Source organism: Zingiber officinale, chromosome 6A (assembly GCF_018446385.1).
Source record: "Zingiber officinale cultivar Zhangliang chromosome 6A, Zo_v1.1, whole genome shotgun sequence".
Classification (NCBI taxonomy): Eukaryota; Viridiplantae; Streptophyta; class Magnoliopsida; order Zingiberales; family Zingiberaceae; genus Zingiber; species Zingiber officinale.
This window is the reverse complement of record NC_055997.1, coordinates 120,473,928-120,492,183: the sequence shown is the minus strand read 5'-3', so window position 1 is coordinate 120,492,183 and position 18,256 is coordinate 120,473,928. Positions and strand designations below refer to the sequence as shown.

General features: G+C 41.6%; 2 protein-coding genes and 1 long non-coding RNA gene across 3 annotated transcripts; 2 read left to right on the top strand and 1 right to left on the bottom strand.

The window, feature by feature from the left end:
* Positions 1–1,490: 1,490 nt before the first annotated feature.
* Positions 1,491–4,192, top strand: LOC121997774 (G-type lectin S-receptor-like serine/threonine-protein kinase SD2-5). Its single transcript, XM_042552396.1, has 2 exons — positions 1,491–3,019; positions 3,113–4,192. Exons 1-2 carry the CDS (start codon positions 1,621–1,623, stop codon positions 4,084–4,086), a joined length of 2,373 nt encoding a protein of 790 aa, XP_042408330.1. The 5' UTR covers positions 1,491–1,620; the 3' UTR covers positions 4,087–4,192.
* Positions 4,193–4,944: 752 nt separating this feature from the next.
* On the top strand, positions 4,945–5,325 carry LOC121995240 (protein RALF-like 19). Its single transcript, XM_042549028.1, has one exon. It carries the CDS (start codon positions 4,945–4,947, stop codon positions 5,323–5,325), a length of 381 nt encoding a protein of 126 aa, XP_042404962.1.
* A 1,385-nt stretch (positions 5,326–6,710) lies between these two features.
* LOC121994357 lies at positions 6,711–7,858 on the bottom strand. The gene is made up of 2 exons (XR_006115693.1): positions 7,431–7,858; positions 6,711–7,307 (listed from the first exon to the last, which is right to left on the bottom strand). It is a non-coding gene; the product is annotated as an uncharacterized LOC121994357 (long non-coding RNA).
* Positions 7,859–18,256: the final 10,398 nt, after the last annotated feature.

Below are 18,256 nucleotides of genomic sequence, written 5' to 3'. Positions count from 1 at the left end.
TCTAGATGCTAGAGGAATGATACCCAGACCCAGAAATCCAGGTGGAATTTTGTTTAGATATTCGTATTCTTCAAAAGGGATGATATTCGCCAAAGTAGAAATTATTGATAGGTGATGCATATCTTAATGAAGACTAATGCGAGGAACGTCATAGAAGAACAATCTGTTAAGATTTTTCATGACATAATTTTATTACAATTTTTTATAACAAAATTCTGTTATGATTTTTCATCATAGAAATCTATTACGATTTTATCGGATCTGGGATTTATGTACTATTTATTGAGATCATTGTAAATCTATTGTATAATGAGAATAATTGAATGTAATTCTCTTGTGTATAGAGAATTTTATTAAAACTTCGATCATTTTTGTCAAGTAGACACGCCGTCGAATCACGATAACTCTTCTTCTTTCTCGTGTTTGTTTTTTTTTTGTACATCTTTATCTCATTACTTCATATGATTTTTTTTTTTTTTATCTTTTTCTATGTTAGAGATTAAGAAATGTTACCCCTCCTTACACCGCACTAACTTTTGGATCCCCATCAATAATTCGATAGCCACACAGGTCATGGCAAGGAAATACTATACTTTCAACAATAGTTATATTGGAATATAATACAACCTACATATAATTAAGAATATATAAAAAAAACAGCATTAATAAAAAAAAAGTAAGTAGGATGTATTTAGCATATAATATAAAAATTAAATACACTTGGTCCCGCTACACTACGATAAATGCACTAACTAATATTTTTACAATATATGTGCTTTAGAATTGCAATTTTTGCATCTATCTCATATAATTCTAAATCATAATAATTTAAAGTGTTTTATAATGAAATAAAAGAGAAAGTGTTTTTAATAAATATTTCTCTCTTTTGTGAAATTATTAATTTACAATTAGGCATGTGATAAAAAATGACTCGCTCATCTAGCGCAAATATCCCTCACCATTGGTACTACATGAATAGAGTAAACTATGATGACCAAACAGTCTATTTAACTTGGAGAGATTTTATTTACAAGTAGACATGTCTTATATCTTCCGAGTCATTGCCTATTCATTTCCCATTTGATTTTGAAAAAAATCAAATTACAATCAATTGGGTTCCCTCTTCTCTAGTTAATTTAATAAGATGACATTTATCCATTTTTCAAAGATCAGATTTTGTTTGGCTTGACTAAGCATAGCAGCCATTCCTAAGCATAGCAGCCAAATCGCGAGGCTCGGCACAAAGCGATGAAACGTCCCAAGGAGTTCCGCCAGTGGAATAGCTGCAGCCTGCTGGAAAACATAAACTCTCCCAGTGAATTCCAATCTCTTGAACATAAATGCTCCATGACGTATTTCCTATTACTCAACAAGTACGGCAAAGCACCGATTGGTGTGTGACACTCTTTCCACGCCTCTTCCGACGCCCGGTCCGACTTAAATCATGCTCACAAAAAATAATACTCCGCGGACTGCAATGTTGGACCCGTCAAATCATCCGACTCCAATTATTTTCTTTGGAGAAACAAGAAAGGCTTTTAATGCGAGGCAAGATCGGTCCTCCTCCCATCTTTCCAGTCTACTGCACAGCATTATTAGCTCAGTTGCCTCTGCAGAACTATGTCATACCGTCTGATCCTCTTTATGTTGATTCTGCTTCTAATTCTCCTCCTTTCTTGTGCTTCTGGGCAATTCTCAGATCTCAAACCAAACGCCGAGCCTTCCACTGTGTGGATTAATAACTCCACGTACGCCTACAGCACCAATAGCGACGCCGGCAGAGACGACAGGTCCATCATCCGACCTATTCTCCTCTACAACACCACCGATGATGTTGCCTTCGCTTGCGGGTTCTTTAGCAACCCTTCCTTCGACGCCTTCCTCCTCGCCGTTTTCGCCCTTTACACTGATCCAAACATCACGTACATGAGTTATGCACAAGTTGTGTGGTCAGCCAACCGCGATCGGCTCGTGCAGTCGAACTCCCTTCTCGATTTCCATGCGGACGGCGACTTGATCCTTCGTGATGCTGACGGTTCCACGGTTTGGTCCACCAACACCTCCGGCAGGGGAGTCGTCGGCGTCAGCATCACCCAATCCGGCAACCTGGTGCTGTTTGATAAGAGAAACACGATAGTGTGGCAATCTTTCGAACACCCGACTGATACTTGGGTCCTTGGCCAGACGCTCAAAGAGAGGCAAAGGCTAATTTCCAACACCTCTACCGTCAACTGGACTCGAGGTTTGTATCGCCTCACGCTTCTTTCCGACGGTGTGTATGCTTATGTCGGATTTACTGATCCCCAGATATACCATAAATTGTACTTGGACAAAGTCAATGGTTCTATCTATGCGATGTACACAAATGGCACACTTGATTTTTTCGCCATCAATTCTACCGACCATGTTAGACTGAGAACCGTTAACTTGCCCTTTGCATCATCGATTCAGTTTATGAGGTTAGAGTCCGACGGGCACCTGAGAATCTATGAGCGGACTGCTGTAGGATGGAAGAGCATATACGATGTTATGAGCGATAAACGTTGGTATCCGAGTCGCCCTTCTCCATGTAACAATCCAACAGTTTGCGGCGAGTATGGAATTTGTGACTACGGGATGTGCAGCTGTCCCTTACCAGTAGACGGGTACCTAAAGCCTCTTAATGACAGAAAACTATATCAGGGCTGCTCTCTCGTCACTCCCCTCTCTTGTCAATCCATCCAGAATCACCGGCTTGTAGTTGTTCCTAATGTTTCTTACTTCATCGACCCCGACAATACCGAGCCAACCATCAAGGGAATAGATGAAAATAATTGCACACAAGCTTGCCTAGAAAATTGTTCTTGCAAAGCTGTTTTATTTGCAAAATACTATGACAACTATTGTTACTTGCTATCTCAAATTTTCACAATGGCAGTAAATGAGGGAGATTCCTCTACCGTATACATTAAGGTTCAGGTGAATAAGGAAGCACAAATGAAAGTTAGTGTTGGAGGGCTTCTTGCCATCATTGCGGGAGGTTTGATATTTCTTCTCATAGCAGTAATTATATTACAGCGGAAGAAAAGGGATATGGAGGAGGAAGATGACGAGTTGGATAAATTGCTTACAGGATTGCCTACAAGATTTTCATTTGAGGAGCTGAAGCAAGCCACAGAGCAATTCACCAAAAAACTTGGGCAGGGAGGGTTTGGGTCAGTTTACGAAGGACAAATAGGTGATCAAAGAGTCGCTGTGAAGCTCTTGGATGGAGTTGGGCAAGGCAAGAAAGAATTCTTAGCAGAAGTCGAGACGATCGGAAGCATTCACCATATTAACCTGGTGAGGCTTATTGGCTTTTGCGTCGAGAAATCAAACAGACTTCTTGTTTATGAGTACATGAGCAATGGGTCTCTCGATAAGTGGATCTTCAACAAGAGCCAAGATAATAGTCTGGATTGGCCTACAAGACGCAGGATCTTTGCTGATACAGCCAGGGGACTCTGTTATCTTCATGAAGACTGCAGATACAGGATTGCTCATTTGGATATCAAGCCCCACAACATCCTTCTGAATGACAAGTTCGAAGCTAAAATTTCTGACTTTGGGCTGGCCAAACTGATTGACAGAGACCAAAGCCAAGTGATGACTAGATTGAGAGGCACTCCTGGCTACCTAGCTCCTGAATGGTTGACATCGATCATAACAGAGAAAGTAGACATCTACAGCTTCGGCGTCGTGGTTCTAGAAACCATATTTGGAAGAAGAAACTTGGATTACTCCCAGCCCGAGGAAAACTTTCATTTGTTACAGCTCATTCAGGATAAGATCAAATCAGGCGGATTGACGGAAATGATCGATCAAAGTCACCTGGAACTGGATTTCGAAGATGTTATTCTAATGATCCACTTAGCTGGATGTTGCATACAGAGTGACAGCAACAGACGACCATCCATGTCCACTGTTGTTAAAATTTTAGAAGGTGCAGCCACGGTTGAAACAGATTTGCAAGAAGTGTTCGACGTGGCTCCAATCGCAATAAGGGAAGCTGTTCACTTGGATGCGTCGACTCCTCCATCGGCAACACAAGTGTCTGGTCCAAGGTAAATGTTCTAGTAGTCTAGCTAGCTTAGCATGTATTGTCTGTGTGTAGTTTGTGAGTGTAGTATTTGAAACTGAACCGCAAATATACATAGTTGATGATTGTTAATTTGTTATGGCTTGCATATAAGGGAAATGATCAGCTTCGTTGTTGCACAAAGATAACTAACATTTGATCACTAATTGTAGAATCCTACTGACTCAGTTTCCTAAGAAGCCAAGTTGTTGAACCACTCAATATTAAGGTCAATGTTCTAGTTCTTCTCCTTTCTTCATTCTTCTTCTGCTTCCTTCTCTTCTATCTCTTCTTATAGATCTTCTCCACTGCTGTTCGTCATCATCTTGCCTTGGCATTGGAATTACAATGGAGAATTGTATTTCTGTTTTCTTCTAGGGCGAGTTGAACACACAGGCTTAAAACCTCTGTTCTAACCGTCTTTTTTCTTTCTTCAAGCAAAGAAGTTTGGTCTAGAAACTTTTTTTAACCTTTTCAGTATCTGAAAACTAGGTTAAAGAAAAAAAAATGATTTTTTTTATCAAATTATCTTCCATAATTTTAGTAAGAAAATTAAAAATCTCTCCATTTAAAACTTTTTATTTATAATTTAATTAATTTTCACATTTTTATTGTTCAAACAAAAAGCAACAAATCCTCAACAAACGGGCGTCCGCCCAATTGTTCGACGCCACCGCCGAAACCGGTCCCCGGAGCCCAACTCCACCGCCCATCCTCTCTGCATATCCTCCCTCCTCAGCCTTCTTCCCTCCCTCTCCCTCCTCAGGCAGGGAAAGCGTCGTCGTCCGTCAAGCCACCTCCAAATCCAAACTCCCCACGCACCTTCGTATCTTCCCCCAGTTCCCCGCATGGCTCTCCGCCTCGTCCTCTTCTTCCTCCTCCTCCTCCTCCTCCTCTCGGCCACCGCCACCGCGGCCGAGACCGTGGCTTCCGACGTAGCCCGCATTGCTGGCGGCGCCACGCCCACTTGCGACGGGCTCGTGGGAGAGTGCGCCGGCGACGGAGAGGAGGACGACTTGGAAGGGGAGGAAGAGACACGGCGGTACCTGTACGGGTACGCCGGCAGCCGGGGACGGGCCCGGTTCATAAGCTACGACGCGTTGAAGCGGGACCGCGTGCCCTGCGACCGCAGGGGAAACTCCTACTACAACTGCCAGCGGAGCGGGCGGGCCAACCCGTACCGCCGGGGATGCACCGTCATCACCCACTGCGCCAGGATGCTCCACTGATCCCCGCCACCAATTAACACCTCCCGGTTAATCGATCATATGCAAATCATCAGAGCGAAGAGACCGTTAATTCATTGATTATGATTTAATTTGTAATCTAAATTCGATATCATTGAATTTATGTGTGTTTGAGCAATAACTGGATTATTCGATCAATTCTGGGACCGAGTAGATACTTCACAATCCGACATTAATCGCTATTCCACTCTGCCTTTAATCATGATCATTGGCTGATTTATCCCCTCATTGTTGACCTTGGAACGGATTAACGGGGGTGCTAGGGGCGAGTATATTCACTTTTTGCCACAATGATTATTGGGAAATTCTATAGTCATCCATGATTTATCTCTTAACTTAAGATGAATTGACAGAAACACTCGAATACACGTAATCACTTTTTCATTATGATCGTTGCGATGGTAAATAATAGTAGACAACGTTCTAGTTGACCTGTAATTTACCCATGAAAATTTTCATACAATGAAATCGATTACATTTAAGATCAGTTATATAGTAAAAACTAGATATTTGAATTATAAATAAAAATCATTGAGAAATCACTAGGAAATTAATTATATAATGTATAATTATTATTTAACAATTATAAATTCTGATATCTGTTTTAATTATGTAATGTATAGTATCTATTTCTTGGGTCTTGATATTATTATTTCTTTAAGCAGCTTTACTGAGAGAATAATACTGAAAATGAGACATTTGGACAAAAGAAAAAAAAGAAAAAATGAAAAATATTCATGAACAAATACAATTTTTTATGAAAAAAATGTTTTCTAATTATTAGTATTAATGACTATTTAAATCTTCTAAACATTTCAAATTTCATAATGATGCATTTAATATTAATTTTTATGGTATATATATATCAAATGTTTAAATTATTTTACTCTTCCAAATTATAATTTTTCGATTATTATTAACTATTTGATTATCTTTAACTTTTTCAATGGTCTCACCAACTTTATGTATATCTTTAACTATTTTTATATAATTTTAAAAATAAAATATTATTAATCCTTTCAAATTATGGGTGCCTATTAATTAATGAATCAATTTATAACCGACTCATCAAATAATTAAGAGATGAGAAGAAATTTGTTTTCAAAATATATCTATTGTAATAAATCTATCATCTGATTAATTGATGATCTGCAATGACAATTATAATAAATCTATCAAAATTGTACATATGTATATAAATAAAATTATTAAATAAATACTTAAAAACAAATAAGAAAAATTTGAAATAAATTTAAAATTTAATCAAGTTATATTTTAATGGTCTGTTTACTTGGGATGATGGATTCAAAAACTAAAGAAAGTTTTATGTACGGAAAATTTTCTATTGTTTATTTCATGTAAACGGATGGACTATTAATCGTTTCCTCGTTTAATTACTTTGAAATAGTCAAAGGATGGATTTATGAATCCATCCATCAATTTAAATTGTTAACAAATTTTTATCTATCCAAAATCGGACGAAACACCATTCTTTCCTTCTCATCATCTCTCACGTCTTGTCCTCAACCTCGCGAGTCGCCGATAGTCCTACCCAATTGGCCAAAACACAGGTCTCCTCACGGCCACTCGCGAATAACGACGTCCCCTCATGACCGCTCGGTTTACTAGCAGCGTCTCCTCACGACTTTGTTCACGCCAAACCATTGCTCACGACCTTGGGTTGTACCGCTTCTACCTCCGCCATAGGTTCTCCGATTGGGATTCTGGATTCCGGTTCTCTGCCTCACCAACCATCCTTCGCTCTGTGTCTTCTTCACAGCGGTTCATGACCAAGAGGAACTGGAGCTAGGCAGCTCAACACACACGCAGCTGAGATAGTTGTGGCTCTTGACGTCGGCAGTGATACAGGGGAAGTGGCAGTGGAGGGTGTGGGAACACTCCGCCTTAAACACCGGCGTCCCCTAGCTCACCTTCGGGCTTTGCGAACAAATCCGGCAACGACTCTGCTAAAAGAACAAGCTGCAAATTTTAGTATGAGAACAAAAACCTGTAAAACGAAAAAGCTATCCAATGGAATCTCAAAGCCAAAAGCCAGGAATCAGATCGATTTAAAGAAAAAAAGGAACCTTGGAGAGGTTCTTGAAGAGGGCAAATTTAGAAGGGGATCTCGGAGACAAAGGTGTAGAAAAGGCCTTTCTATGAAACAGAGCAGTGTTGTGACTCCGGCGGTAGTACCGGTTGCAATGACCGGGGCTCGCGAAGCTCTGGCGCTACCACGAGCCGCAGTGTGGACGGATTACTGTCCCTTTTGCCGCCGGATAAAAATCCAAGCTTGGCACAACTCCTCGAACTAGGTCCAGGACTGAGCGTGACAACCCTCTCGGTTGCTATGGCTTCCGCCACCTCTCGCGCGGACCACCGTGCAAAAAGCTCTCCGCCCCTCCAGTTCCCATACCTCTCCTCCTCTTCTGCACTTTTCTTCTTCTCCACTACACCTTAATTATTATTGTCCAGTATCTTCCTTCTCTAACCTTCTAGTCTCTCTTAGAATACCTCTACCAGATCTGTCATGACTATACAACAACACTTTTTATTTCTTTTGCTACTTCACTTCTTCTGTTCTCTTCCTTCCCTATTCCTTAGGACTCTCTTCTTTCTTTGTCCTTTTCCCTCCCCTTCCCCTAGAGATTTTTTAAATTAGTTGATTCCTTTCCGTCGTTGATCCGTCTCTCTGGGTCCCAGTTACGCACCCCCACTTTCATGTCTTTTGCCGCTTTGTAATTTCCACTTGTTCCACCTTTGCACAAATGTGGCTATAGCTTTAAGATAATGTTTTGACTTGTTCCTACGTTGTTCGCCTGGGTAGCAGATGGATTTGCTATTTTTCTTAAATCGAAGTATCTTTTGATTTTGTTTTTGTTTTTGTTTTTACATTTGTTTTTGCCTTTAGTATGATAAAACGCGTGAATTTGTTGGACTTGTTTTTTTTTGAGACGAATATGCCAAATTGCCAAGCAAAGGGAGGTTTTTGATGAAAAATGATATTTTCAATTAATCTTATTAACTATCGATCTATTTCATGGGAACTGCACTTCTTACAAGTTGAAAACTGCTCATGTGCCATGTAAAGTAAGTAACATCAACCCATCTTTTTAAAAAATTAGGGCAAAAAACAAGTGGATAATTTTGGACTCATGACCATGTTCATCGTCTTGCAAGGGTAATTTAGGATTCACGGTTAGGTCGATCACCTCCATATTGCATTTTGACACGACAGCCTATTACTCTTTATATTTTAAAATTTTTATTTTCTAGTATATCTTTTATCAAATTTAACACGACTTTTTTTCCATCACAAAAATATACTAAATTCTTTTTAAATAGTACTTAATTAAATAAAAAAATATACTATATTCTTTATTAAATTTAGGAATAATTATATTAAACAGAAAAAAATTATGTTTAATTTGTTAGAAAATATACTCAATTTTAATTATACGTGCCAAATTTTAAAAAATTATATAGAAAATAAATTTAATAAAAGTTTATCTATGGAAAATCAAAATAATTTTTTTTAATACGAGAACTGTATAAAATTAAAGTAATGGGTTGATCCTTCCTTTTACTTTGCATCGCCTCTATTTTATCTTTCTTTAGTGCTCCTGTCTCGGCCTTTTTGTGGGTTGATCAGATGCTTTTCACAAAATCTTCCCTCCCCAGCATCGAATCAACCCATTTTTTCAATGAGCACATCATTATTGTCTTAATTCCCGCATCCCCAGCATCGAATCAACCCATTCTTTTCATCTCATTGTTGTCTTTTTCCTCCTCCTCCTCCTCCTCCTCCTCCACCACTACCACTACCACCACCATCCCATTTCAATAAGCTCCCACGGGCTAGTGAGATGATAAATAGCAGGATTAATGTCATATAAGATCTAGGTGTCAATTCTCGAGGCTGGCGAAGAGTAAATCCATGCAATTAGTGTAAACTTCACCCCACTTGTCACTTATTTTCTAATGATTATGATTTATTTTCTCCGTGTTAATACTAAGATAGACCGATGAGGCCCCCGAGATATGATTGAGTTGGTTAGTGCGGAATAGAGTTATTATCATAGGACAATGGCTCGAATCTCGATAAAGTCGAGGAAAAAAAATCCTCCTTTGTACTCATCAATTATAACTTCTCGATTTACCTCCGTCATGAGATGGGAGCTCTACTGACGAACATATTCGTCTTTAGCCCCACAATCCCATTTCAATCTTCTTAGTAAGCTGGTGATCCTGCAGCTGTCTGTGTATATATATTCTTCATATAACTCCTCGCGTCGCCCACCATCGATCTCTCTGCCATGTCTATCTTCTCTCGCCTCTCTGTGAAAACAGTCTTTGCTTCCTTCCTCACCTTTCTCCGCTCTTCCTACCATGGTCCTATCACACCGCCGCCTCAAACCGCTGCTGCGGCAGCTTCACAACCACCTCGACCTCAGGACGACATCGAGTCCGGCGGCAGTACTGCAACAACCCACAACCAACACAATGCCCTGCCGTCAATGGGAGACGTCGTGATTCCCTTAACCATATGCGCCAGTGTCTATCCCTCAATCCCGCCGTCGGAACTACTCGTTTCACACCCTCTTCGTTACAGTCCCTTCCTCGCCTTCGTTTGCTTGGCTGTCCTCGCCGCCAGTCTCAGCCTCGTCTGGTGCAGTAGTCATTGTCATGGAAGACGAAGAAGGCTGATTGAAGTGGCCGTGGCCTCCTCGGTCTTAGCCTACGTGTTTCGAATTCTTCTTCTCCTTCCATATGAATCTCTTGCACTTTCTGTTGGTGGTTGTTTTTTCTTCTTAGGAATTTGCTTTGCAGCTGTCTACGTGTTACTACCGCTGCCGTTACGCGATCCTACCGCCGACCACCAGCCACACTCCCGTACTGTTTAATCTGAAGGCGTATATGTACGGAAACTAAGAAAAAGAGAGGAGAGATTTTTTTTTTTTAAAATTATCGTTGACCTGTATTATATATACAAGCTGGGTTAGGATATGATCAGATCAGATCACAAGATGATGGACCATGGAGAAGGCATGGACGACGGCTTCAACGCAATACGAGCTGCATGCTAAGGGAAAAAATTTAATAGAAAAATAACAGGTTAACTATTGATAATTTTACGCAATAAATTAGAGTGTATATATATATATATATATATATATATATATATATATATATATATATATATATATATATATATATATATATATATATATTTTGATGTTTTATGATGTTCAATTGATATTTATTATATATATATATATATATATATATATATATATATATATTTTGATGTTTTATGATGTTCAATTGATATTTAAATAAAGGATAGTAAAAAAAATGAACTAGAGAGAAAGCCACTCCAACCACAAGCTCAGTCTCTTCCGCGCGCCCAAGATGCCCGACTACCATTCCCTCTCGATCACGATCCTAGGTCGGTCCAACATGTGGCAGTTGCCCAACCCCCAAGGCTCGGTCAGTGGGAGCCCCGCTATTACACTTACCACCGGTCCCACACTCATTCCATGGGAAATTGTGTCCAATTTTCTCATGACTCTTGAAGCGCAGCCGAACTTGGCCTACCTTCCCCCGAGATCGCGCCCAAGCTTTAAAGGATGTTGGCCAATTAGCCTACTGCGACAAAGGGCTAGGCAGGTAGGCCTCTGCCCGAAAATACAGGTCAGGGAAGCCAACAGCCAGGTCAGGGTAGAGAGCCAGGAGAAGCCTGGGAAAAGGAGAACAGGGGAAACGTGGCCATCCGTGAGATTGACATGATCTCCGAAGGGCCCATAGATGGAGACTCCGCTAGAGCTCAGAAGTCTCACGAGTGGCGCTTGGAGATACACGTTGTAGGATGCAACCGGGAGCAAGCTGCAGGGCCCATCATCAACTTTGGACCGCAAGACCTGGAGGGGCTGGAGCTTCCCTATGATGATGCCCTAATAATCAAAGTCGTTATTGCCAACAGTCGCGTGGCCAGAGTTTTCGTTGATACTGGAAGCTCTGTCAACGTGTTGTTCAAGAGTGCATTCGAGGGCATGCAAATCGACGCTAGTGAACTCCAGCCCGTGGCCACTTCATTGTATGGTTTCACCGCAATGAAGTGCGACCCATGGGCCAGATCAAGTTAGCCATATCTTTGGGTAACGAGCCCCTGGTGAGGACGCGGTGGATCACCTTCATAGTGGTGGATTCACCGTCCTCATACAACGTCATATTGGGAAGACCGGCACTGCACGAGTTCCGGACGGCAGTCTCCACTTTTCATCAAAAGATCAAATTCCTTGTGGGAGACCAGGTCAGGGAAGTTAAAGGTGAGCAATTGGTCTCGCGCAAGTATTACATCGACATGGTGAAGGTGGAGGCCCGCAAGGCTCAGAGAACCCAGGATGGCAGAATCCACATCATCCAAGAGGAGCTTTTGCCTATAACAGAGGAGCCCATCCCTTGGGAGGAGGTTCAGCTCTATCCCAAATGCCCGGAGAGCCGCACCCGCATATCAAGCGACCTGCCCATCGAGCTCAAGACAAACCTGTCCCAATGCTTGACTTGTAACAGGGACATTTTTGCTTGGTCCCCTGAAGAGCTGACCGAGGTGGCTAAGCATAGATTACACCTTTTGCCTGATTCTCGACCGATCAAGCAGAAGAAGAGGAACTTCTCAGTCGAGCAAAATAAAATCATCCGAGTGGAGGTGGATCAGCTTAAGAAAGCATGTCACATTAGAGAGGTATAATTCCCATCCTGGCTCTCTAATGTGGTCCTGGTAGCTAAACCCAACAATAAGTGGAGAGTCTGCATCGACTTCCGAGATCTCAATCGTGTCAGCCCTAAGGATTGCTATCCGTTGCCTAGGATTGATCAGATGGTGGACTCGACCTCGGGATGTGAAAGGATTTGCATGCTCGACGCTTACCAGTGATACCACCAGATCCCTTTGGCGTAGGAAAATCAGGAGAAGGTTGGCTTCATTAGGGCAGATGGTACCTTCTGCTAAACCATCATGCCTTTTAGATTGAGGAATGTTGGAGTTACCTACCAAAGAATGATGGATAAGATCTTCTAGGAGCTAATAGGGTGAAATGTGAAAGTCTATATAGATGTCATCCTCATCAAATTCACTGTGGCCATAAATTTGATTGCTAACATAGAAGAAACCTACGACACACTATGACAGTATGGACTAAAGTTGAATCTATTGAAATGCCTATTTGGAGCTTGAGGGGGAAAATTCTTGGGATACCTTGTCACTGAGCGAGGAATTGAAGCTAATCTGGAGACGGTCCGGGCACTTCGAGATATGAAGGCGTCTCAGAATTTGAAGGAAGCTCAAAAGTTGGTAGGTAGAATAACTACATTATCCAGGTTCATATCTCGGTCTGTAGATAGAGCCTTACCCTTTTTCAAAGTACTCAGGAGAGCGACCAAGTTTTAATGGGACGAAGAATGTAGCCAAGCCTTCGAAGAATTAAAAAAGCGCCTAGAGACCTTACCCTCACTGTTCAAACCTATTGTCGGAGAGCCGCTCTGGGTTTATTTGTCAGCCACTCCTGAGGCTGTGGGGGCGGTATTGGTAAAAGAGCTGGAAGATGTACAGCGGCCTGTGTATTTCTTCAACCACTTATTGAAAGGGGTTGAGTCTCGATACACGGCCGTAGAAAAATTGGTCTACGGATTGGTACTCATGACTCGCCACTTAAGACCTTATTTCCTGGCACACCCCATCATAGTCTTGACCAACATCACCATGGGTAAGGCTCTTACTAATGTGGAGGTAGCAAGTTGTCTCATCAAATGGGCCACGGAACTAGGAGAATATGACATACAGTACCAGCCCCGAACGACAATTAAAGCGCAGACCCTAGTAAATTTTCTAACAGAGTCCATCAAATGAATTATGAAGAAATTTGGAAGGTTTATGTAGATGAATCAGCCATCCAACAAGGAAGCAGAGTCGGGATCCTCTTGATATCCTCTCGAAAGACATCCTGCAATTGGTTGTCAGGTTAAATTTCAGAACCACAAATAATGAGGCGGAGTACAAAGCATTATTGGCAGGACTGCAAGCAACTCGATATGTTGGAGCCGCTCGTATAGTTGTTTATTCAGATTCTCAGCTTGTGGCTCAGCAGGTATGGGCAACTTCGAAGTTAACAGTGGCAAACTACTGTTATACTAGGAAGCCTATGAGAAGATGAAAGAGGATTTCAAAGAAGTCACGGTGACTAAGATTCCCTAAGCAGATAATCAAAGAGTTGATGAGTTAGCTAAAATAGCCAGCTCTTTAACCACTTGGGTGCTGGACAGGTCAATAGCCCAGACCTACCTAGTAACTCAGATAGACCTGCATAATGATATGGAGGAGTCGATCGATTGGAGGGCTCCGATGATCATTTATCTTCAGCAAGGTGTCTTGTCTGCTGATCCGGAAGAGGCCAGGTTGATCAGGAAAAGAGCTCATATGTATACTCTAATCGAGGGCCAGCTGTACAAGCGAGCATTCTCCAGACCGCTACTTAAATGCTTAGGAATGGAAGAGACGAAGTATGCTTTGTAGGAAATACATCAGGGATGTTGCGGCAACCATGCAAGATAAAGGACGCTGACTCGAAAAGTATTACTGACCGGGTATTTCTATCCCACTCTACAGAAAGATGCTCAAAGACTAGTGAATATTTGCTTATCTTGCCCGAAGCATCAGAACCTGACTCATCGACCGATCAACATGCTGAAAACCTCAATAGTCTCATGCCCCTTTGACCAATGGGGCATGGATATTGTGAGACCGTTCCTGATGGCACCAGGTTAGAAGCGATTCTTGCTTGTAGCAGTGGACTACTTTTCTAAATAGGTGGAAGCAGAAGCCCTGGCCAGGATTATTGAGGGAGCTATTATTCAATTCTTATGGAAGAACATCCTCTACCGATTTGGAATACCACACAAGTTGGTTTCAGATAACGAAAGATAATTTCAGGGCCGTAAGATCTAGGCCTGGTGTCAAGAATTTAACATAACTCAGGCCTTCACATCCATAGCTTACCTTAAGAGTAATGGGCAAATCGAGGTTACCAATCGGGAGATAGTCCGAGGGTTGAAAGTCAAGTTGGATCATGTTGGAGGTGATTGGGTGGAAGAGCTGCCCAGCATCCTCTGGGCCAACCGCACGACCCCTCGAGAGAGCACAAGACTCACCCCATTTCACCTGGTCTACGACAATGAGGCTGTGGTGCCTATAGAGGTCGAGGTGCCTGATAACTAGCATTTTTGTGTATTATTTTGGCTCTTATTATTGATATTTTTACCTTCTCACATACTTAATTTGGTGTTTATACTATGTGTTGTGAGTAGGAACTTATTTTGGACTTAAATGTAAATTTCCTACAATTATGGAATTCAAAGAGCCATGAATTAGGGTCGGATCATATCAAATCTGACTTAATTTAGATGTCAAACGGAGGAGATCAAGCTGAATTAATATGAATCGTTGATCCAGATCAAGAGAGATCTTCCCCTTTCATTCAGATCTAAGTATCTTTCCCTTGATCCAGATCTGAAATGATATGGACCATTGGATCCAAGCAAGAAGACAACTTGATCTAAACTGTTCATCAGTGAGATCAATGGCTAGATCTTCATCCATCTCCTTCATCAAAATGAACGACTTAGATGAAGCTCCCCTTCATCACTTTAATCAAATGGTTAAGATCATCTCTTCATCAAGATGGACGACCCAGATTCAAAGAGGAAAAATCCTCTCTTAAACCCATGCGACGACACAGTAGAAAACTCCTCTCTTCCTCGCGTCGGCTAGGGCCCGCGACACACCCCCACACCGCCGGCACCTCCTCTTTCTTCTTTCTTCCTCACCACCGGCCGGCGGCCACTCTTCCCTTACCTTTACTGCAGCCGGTAGGCCAACCCTTTCCACCTTCTCTTCTTGATTCCTCTCCGGCGAGCGACATCAGTCTCTTCCAGGAGGAGACACACAGCGACGACGACTCCGATCGTGCTCAACTCACCATAGAGGTTTGTCCGGTGTCTTCATCTACTTCCCTTGCTTCCTCGAGTCTCTGTCATAGTGGTTGCAAAGCAGGGATTCAAGAGGTAGCGGAGGCAGCGAGCTCCGGTCGTCTTCACCTCACCGGAGAGGGTTTCTCTGGTGTGACCTCCATTTTCTGACTTCCTTCCGAAGCTTCTACCAACTGGGGTTCAGGCGATAGAGCAAGAAGGAGAGGTAGTTCATCCCATTCACAACACCTTCATTTCTGGTCAACTTCGAGCGAAGTAGTTCTTCGGCGGAAGATTCATTCATCATCGTGGTTGTCGAAGCAAGTTGTCCACCAGTTCTTCACCGCTGTCTACCAGCTTTCGAGGTTCGATTGTCGGACCCTTGTGTGACGGCAAGGGTAGTCGTTGGTAATTGGAAGTTAAAGTGTGATTGTGGTTGGATTAGCTTAGTTTTATTCATGTTAATGTTTGTTAATTGTGTCAAATTGCTTGTGTTGAAGTTTCTTATTGAATACTTGTATTGAATATGATTTTCCATGTTTGAATTGCAGTTATTATGCTTAATTAGCTTCACGCCTACAATGTGTTTGATGAATTGCTTCAACCATTAGTTAGGTTTAATTTGATGCATTTTGGTTTGTTTAATTCTTGCTTTTTCTTGTTCTTTCAATTTTGTTAAGTTCTAGTTTTGATTGAATGCAATTAGGTTAGGTTATATTAGATTTCTTTAATGCTTTTGGGTTCGTTAAATGCTTACTTTATTTCATGTTTCCCTTTTATTTTCTACAATTATAGTTAGGTTAGATTTAGCTTTACTACTTGCATTGTCTTTCATTTATTAGATTAGGTTTCATTTAATGCTTTGTTATTTCCTTCCTTAGTTTAATTGTGTTGATGGTTAAACCATAACGTAGAGTGACAATGCGTTGTGGATTAATTGTTGACACTTAGTTAGATTTCATTCTAGCACTAGATTAGTTTCCTACTTGCTTTATTTTTCATTTGTTAGATTTAGAATCAAAATCCAAAACCTCCATTTCAATATTAAAAATCCCAAAAATAGAAATAACATACGATCCTAAGTTTATCACTTACCATTACATTTGTTGGCGGACGACCCGAGTCATTTCTATGCTACATTAGCATAGGAGGGGTTTGATACTTCATTGTTTAATGCCAAATTCATGATGAAATTGGATCATAATCAAATTAGCACCCTTGCCAGGGAGAAGTAGTGGTATTTGGTAATCTTAGGTTTGTTTTTCTATTTTCTCTCTTTTCTTGTTTCTATTTTTTGTGGTTGCAAAAATTCAAAAATATTGTTAGGGGCTTAATTATTTTTTCTCTTGTATGCATGTGTGCTATCTTGTATATTTTCCTGTGTCTTTTGATTGTATTTGCATGAGTGTTTCAGGTAAGACCAAGAAATTTCTTGTGTGATATTAGCATTTCCAGAGTTTCAGTGTGTTCAGGATCTCAAACTTGATGAGTACAATGGAGAATGACACTGAAAAGATTCTCAGAGAGCTTTGGGCACCAGACTTGTCAGATGATTCCTTTTGCATCAGATATTCTGGTTTAGAGGCAGACTTCGAATTATGGCATATTGTTCATCTATTACCGAAGTTTCATGGACTTTCTGGTGAATATCCCAACAGACATCTGCAAGAACTAGATATGATGTGCTCTTCATGGAACCCACTTGGCATATCAAGAGATGATGTTAGACTTAGAGAATTTCCATTTTCAGCAGCAGATTCAGCAAAATATTGGTTGTATTGTCTCCCACCCAATTCTATCACCAGCTGGATCGAGATGAAGAAAGTATTTCTGGCGAGGTTCTTTCATGCTTCTGGGATTGTAGCTATTCGGAGGAGTATATGTGGAATCCAACAATTCACAAGAGAACCGTTTCAAGAATATTGGGAGCTATTTAAAGGACTTGTTACTAGTTGCCCTCAGCACCAGATAAGCGATCAAATACTGATTGTTGGTGAGGAAAGCATCCAACGATCGAACCTTAGTTTTGATAATGGCAAAGAGATTCAAAGTTAAGCTTAATTGTTATTTAATGTGTATGATTGAGTGTTTCAGGAAAGTCCTAGCTACGGTTAGGCAAGTGGAAAATCCTAGGGGGTGGTAACCCTAGGTCATAGGGGATGGTAACCTTATGTGGGAAGTCTTGGCGGGTCGGAGCTTTGGGCAAAACTCCTAGGGGGTGGTAACCCTAGGTTAAAATCCTGGTGTCGCGAACCAGGTAGAAGTCTGGATGGGTCGAGGACCGGACATCCAGCATGAAGATTGGAAGCTTAGGATGTTGAGCAAAAGTCCAGTCGGCCTGGAGGACCGAACTAGCAAAAGGTAAATCTCCTGAGAGGAGTAGGTGAGGACGCATTCCCCGTAGAGGGAACAGTAGGCGTCAGGTTGACCTAGGGTTTCCGGTAGGAAATTTGAAGTCAGACCCGGACCGGCGGAAGACTGTCAATATCTTGTTTACCTTGACTATTATGTGCTAACTTTGTTTTGCAGGATATGTGTTTGAGACTAATACATTTTGCAGGAGCAAAGGAGCATGTTATACCTCGGATGAACAGTGTCCAAGGCGCCTCCATGGAGCTTGGAGGCACCTCGGGTGCAAAGCTGGAGCTGGCTGCGAAGCAGTGCTGGAGGCACCTTGGACTTGAGGTTGGAGGCACCTTGGAGTGGCTTGGAGGCGCCTTCAACCAGATAAGTTGCGACCAGTTCTGTGCTGATCCACGCGGGCGACTCGGGAGGCTTGGAGGCGCCTTGGACAGGCTTGGAGGCGCCTCCAGTAGTGTATAAAAGAAACTCTCGAGGCAGCACTCAAAGCATTCAATTCCAAGCAAACTTTCTACATCCTGCTGTATAA